This window comes from Athene cunicularia, assembly GCF_003259725.1.
Source record: "Athene cunicularia isolate RWA chromosome 1 unlocalized genomic scaffold, athCun1 chr1_part1, whole genome shotgun sequence".
In the NCBI taxonomy this organism is placed as follows: domain Eukaryota; kingdom Metazoa; phylum Chordata; class Aves; order Strigiformes; family Strigidae; genus Athene; species Athene cunicularia.
In genome coordinates, this window is record NW_020799091.1 from 80,770,650 (window position 1) to 80,776,649 (window position 6,000).

Here is a 6,000-nt window from a genome sequence, read left to right on the forward strand (position 1 = left end):
CCCACTGCAGGTGAATTTGAAGTGCAGCTGCCACCAGATCCCAAAGGAAGATGCCACCTGGCTTCCCTGGGAAACTGGCTGGCCCCACAGAGAACCCTTGGGGATAAAGAAAGATTGGGCAGCCTTTTCATCCCTCTGAAATACATGATGAACAGAAGCCCCAAAAAACAGGGCTCCAGATTTGCCCCTTATTTGCCTTTGAAGTCACAGCACTTCTGAATGGCTGGCTTGCTGGTCCCAGTGCCGTGTCCCCCCATCCCTGCCTCAGTCCCACTCCTGCATCCTGGCTCAGGAGCTTGTCTGAGCCTGGCAGAGCAAAAACCTTGTTCCACACAACCCCCCCCACACCCAATGCATTGCTCTGCATGAAAAGGAGTTTTAAAGGTGGAGAAATACTTTCCTGCTGTCAGAGGATCGTTACGGTAGCAACTGGAATAAGTGCAATAAATGGACTTCATAGAAAACATGTCTACATGTCTTGTAGACATGACACAATGTGTATACATATACGTACACATGTATGGAAATATTTTAATGATGCACTCTACACTATTAGAGGTTTACCAAGACAAATAAATAAATGCAGAGGAGAAAGAATTCAGAAACTGAAATCTATCGCAAGTACTTGAACAGTCTTTGCAATCTGGGCAGCAAGACAGGATTATTTTATTCCACTCTGCTGCTGTACTCCCCCGTAGCTACTCTGATTAATGGTTAGTTCCTAAATTGAAGATCGCTTCAGAATTACTTTCAGTTGGTCCTTCAGCACAGAGAAGTGTGTCTTGAGACTGCAGACCCAAAGACCTTCACAAGAATGACTACCAGGGAAAAAATTTTACTTAAAAGTGGGACTGAATTTATGGAAAACCATAACCAGTATTTACTACATAAGAATACTTGGACTTTCAGGTAACAGAAAACTTACTGTTTCACTAATTTAATCTTTGTTTTAGAAGCCACTGTTAAAGGACTTGATATCCCATCTTTAAAAGTCATTAAATCAACCTGATTGCGGGGCATCTGTTTACTCTTGCTAGGCAACCAGTTCTCAGTACAGAACTGTTGGATACATTATCTGCTTAGACATTCAATATATACCTATGAAAACAAAAAAGTGATGTATTCATTTCTAATGACAGTTTAAATTAAAACGCTGTATCTACATGCATCAAAAGGAGGGCGCTAAAAGATATACAGATGTGTGAAAGACTATCAGTTCTCTGTAAAATTTGTAATTTAAAAAAAATCTTAAAAGAACATGAATGTAATTAGCTTCATGCTAAATTCATGTGCATTGCTTCAATAATGAGCATTTGAACTTTTTTGTACCTTTGGGGAAAATACTGGAGAACTTAGGAAGAAAATAAAAAAGCCAAGCATTGTTTCCCTGCTGCCAGAAGGCAAATGGTACGCAGCATCACCACTTCTCCCCGCTGTAAACCACTGTAAATCAGTTCTTTCCCTCAGAATCACATGGAGCCTGTGCCAAAGTACATCGAAGGCACACGATGCTCAGCAGGAGCAATCTCAGAGGACATGACTGGGTTCCCTGATCAGGGCTGCTGACTTCCAGCCAGGATGGCTGATTTTCCCCAATTTGTCTTGCTGACTGGCAAGACAAATTGATTTTTTCCAGCAGAGAGGGGAGGAGGCCAGGAGAAGAAGCAGCATGATAAACACCCCAGCTCAGAGCTCACAGGGAGAGCACCGTGCAGTTGGTATACATGCCCGGCAAGCTGGATGTGTGCCAAAGGCATCCAGCTGATTGCCCATGTGCTTATTCAGTTGTATATGCATAGGGTGCTGCATATAAGCAACTGATTGCTGCACATCTATAAATCTATTTCCAAAGCCAGCATGTTTTTCAAATGAGCCAGGTGGACAAGCAAGCCTAGACCAGGTGTTAATAGTAAGCTAACTTTACTTCAAATCAATGACATTTAAAAATACTCTCTTAAAAAGCATTGTAACTTTTATGGTTGCAAACAGAGTATATCAGCATAATCTAAGACAACAGACATTCTGCCACTTTGTACCTCTGTAATAAATCTACATGCGTGGATAACATTATGCCCAGACTCTTTTCTCCCATTTTGGTCAGACATGTAGCACTGTTAAAACATCTCTCCATTTGTTTACCTCTGATTAATCAGTCAGGCAATAGTTTGCTTGAACAAATTACAATCTACACGCACATATGCAAGGTATGTTTTTAATTCAGTTGTCTGTGAAGTTCTAGATTTTTAAATAGTTCCTCTTTCACAGGAACTTTATTTTTCCTAACAACTGTTGAGCTACAGTCACAGCTATACAGAATCTAGTGCATGATCTGTATCTCAGAAATATCCTTGAATTAGTGCAAAGAACTATTTCTCTTCTTGTACTAAACGAATTTGTCTGCCTGGATGAAAAATCTCTAGAATTTTTTCAGTGCTTGTGACCTCCATAAATTCATGTATTATCTGTATGTATATACATAACAGTATGCCATAATTTGGACTGTCAAACAAATCAAGAGAGGACTGAAATTTCAAGAAAGCATATGACTTGGTAAAACAAACAAACCCCCTTCCATCTTCTCTATGTGATTAGCAATGTACTTTGCTGCTTCTTTCAATGTCTTTGAAATGGAAAATCCCAGGAAAGTAAAATATTGATAGCTATCATATAAGTTAATTAACAGCTATGGCCAAACTTAACCTCAGTTTTCAAATTTGACAAATTAACAGTTTTAAACTCTAAGGAAGTTAATCTTTAGTCTTAAATAGTTCTGTTCAACTCTTATGAGTAAAGAGTCAATGTGCTACTGTCAGCATTAGTCACTCATGGAAATGTACCTGAACTGCAGATCTAATTGTACACAGTGCTTTGCAGTTCCCCGGGTGCAATGGAAACGATGAATGCTGCACGTCTTTTGAAGACTTGAGATTAGGACCTAAGTGAATGTCAGTATAATCTAACAGGTCAGGCTGGCTGATATAGCTTCAGCCTAAGTCTCATTAACTGGGAGTTTTTCAGGTAACTTTTGGGGAAACAGGGTGTTGAAGGCAGACCGCCACCACTACCGTCATCGTAATAATGCAAAAGTGACTCACATTGTCACAGAATTTTATCACTGTTCACAGAAGTAAAGTGTATATAAGAAATCGTCTACCCCTTGAGACAGCAGCGTAGCCATTTGGCAGCAGGTGGGGGCAGGACGCGTGCCCTAGAGTTCAGGTATATTGCCTTGAAATACGCACTTTGCAACGGAAAGCACCAAGGATCACCCACAGCAGGGCTAGCACTGAGAAGGAACAAACTGAAACTTCCAGGGCAGAGGGGATGGTGAAGGATGGTGCTGCTGCCACCGCTTCACTATTAAGTTTCTAGTAGAATCTACAGCCGTGAAGCGTCAATGAAAACTGACCGCTCCCCATCTCAAACCCACACTTCCTGAATGTCTCCTAGTCAACACACATCTTCTGAGTCAACCAAATCAACACTAGTGATTTACTGCCATTTCCCACATGTTCTCTTATGTCCATTTTCTTCAGCCAGTAAAATGAAACCTGAAGGATTCCATGAGGAAAGGGACCACTCTTCTACAGGCACATATGGCAAAAACTATGAGGACAACTCTTAGATAATCCATATGCCTACAAAATGTACCTTTCTTTTTTTTCACACAGGGCTCGGGCATAGAACAAAGAGAGCGAACACTTATCTGCTGATGTCAGTCCACAAAGGTAGGAAATAGGAAAGAAATGGAAAACAGACAGAAGAACCACATAGAAATGAAGTGCAAATGTGTGCTAGAGTATCTGCACTCTTGTTTAGAGCTGGCCTACTGCGGAGGCATGGTTCTCTGCATAGATATTAAAAGACATGCAGATATTTATAATGCAATATGGTATGTAACTTCAAGATACGGGAGAAAAGTTTCTCTGTTCTGTGCTATTCTGTGAGGTATGATCAGCACACCTGGTATCAACCTTCTATGTGATGAGGTTCACATAGTACCATAGGGTGCAGGTATACTTTTCTTTAGAAAACACTGAAAAGTGAGTTCCACAAACTTCCTGAAGGTTTCCACAAAAACAACCTATGCTTGAAAAGGCCTGCAGTCTATGATCCCACTCTAAGGGCTAACAGCTACTGACCAGAATGCTACATTACTTTGAATATATGAATGGCCCCTGCCTGGAATGGCCATATTTGTTTCTTTCTGATACCATTTCAATTAAATTGTATAGAATTCTGAGCCTGTACTTGAATATAAAGCTGCTGTTATGTGTATAAATCAATAAGAATAAACAAAATGGAGAAAAATGCAGTTATTTTAATCAAAGAGGTATGACAGCTTTTCCCAGAACCATTATGAATTATCTGTAATAGCTGATGTATTTTGTTTTCTTATAGAGATCCTCCTTTTCAGTACTGAAATATATAAGCTTAAGGTGGTTCTTTCCCAAAGTGTATTAGGAAAATGCCATAATGAAATGTAGCATACTAATGAAAAAATGACTGAATTCCTCAAATTTGACTTATAAAGGAAGGTTATTGTTAGAGCACTTACTCTGTTGAAAGGAGGATGAAAAGTTATAGTTTTAATTCCTTAATGAAATAAGATTTATGAAACACATTTGGTTGTATTTTTTCAAAACTTTCATGGGTGTCAATTATTCATCAGTTGTAAAACGCACAATACTGCCATCTTCTGTAACTAAAAAGCAGCAAATTATGTGTTATTTTACACGTATGTTCTGCACAAGCAAACAGTAACAGTAATAGTGATGTCAACTCCTCCGTTTTAAAAGACAGTCTAGAATCTTAAACAGGGTTAAGTAATAGCAGAGAGGTCATGGCCTGAATATTCATTGGTCAAATAGCAAATGTAACTGCTGACTACGGTACTCACATGCTTGCTTTCTTCACTGAGCTTCAGAATAAATAAGAGGATACTCATTATGCTGTTAATGAACAGCACAGTCAGTCTGATTTTGACAAAGCCTGCTCTGGTATGCTTCACTGCCAGCAGCTCAGACTACTTATGCAATATACTACCTCTAGGAAGTAACCTCCTACATTGTGGTTTATGACAATAACTTAGATCTTAATCAACAATGTGCATTATTAATGGCTATGCAAAACAGACCCAAATGAAACCTACGAATATGTTGCCTCCGAAGGCTGCAATCTATAATGCATATCACTGAGGAATGGATTACTGACAACTTGCACATTTCGACCCATCATACCCATGATGGTCTGTGCACTGTGGCTCATTTCTTCCCATGAAATATGTTTATAACCAAGACAGGTAGAATGCCTCAGAGATGATGCTGAGAATGCATGAGCAGCGTCAGTTAAATTCATCAGCGCACCGGTCTGGTGTGCCCTGCTACACTGGAGCTGTGACTCCCCTCAACTCTTTGCGAGGCCGTAGCCCAGGGCCGCCACCCATCACCCACGTCCACAGCAGCCAAGAGACATGCCAGAAGCGGCTGGCATCGTACACTTCATGTTTCCACACATACTTCACCGAGTAACCGACGCAGCTCCCAGAGCACAGGCTGTCAGCAGCTACTTACTGCAGCTGGGGAGCACCCACACAGCACCGACACCGCAACGTGCAGAAGAAACCCGGGCTGCTGACAACGTGCGCTGCAAATCACAGATAGCCACAACGCAAGATGCGGTGCACTAAATCTTTTCGAGTCTTTTTAAAGAGAGTTTAGTAAACTGGAATTTAAAACGCTGCTTTTCCGTGCGTGCACTGAATCTTAAGTGCTTTTGACAGAGGGATAACACAAACTCCACCTCATCTTTTAAGGCGTGAACAGCCCCGGTCCTGTTTCCCGAATTCTGCAAAGGTAGCGCTGACACGCTGAAGACACCTCTGCTAGTCCGTGACACCCCACCACCCAACGCTGGTGCTCTCTCCCCCCGCATTCACCGCCCAGCCGGCCACAGTCGGACCGCGGGCTGAAGTGCGGATGAAAATCCACGACCGCCACC

At 41.3% G+C, this 6,000-nt stretch overlaps 1 protein-coding gene across 1 annotated transcript in view; it reads left to right on the forward strand.

Annotated features, from left to right (window-relative positions):
- The first annotated feature begins 2,197 nt into the window (after positions 1-2,197).
- Positions 2,198-6,000, forward strand: part of ZRSR2 (zinc finger CCCH-type, RNA binding motif and serine/arginine rich 2) — a 20,496-nt gene continuing 16,693 nt past the window's right edge. Inside the window, exon 1 of the mRNA XM_026846194.1 lies at positions 2,198-2,204. Within this exon, the coding sequence (XP_026701995.1) occupies positions 2,198-2,204 (7 nt within the window). The remainder of the gene's footprint in view (positions 2,205-6,000) is intronic.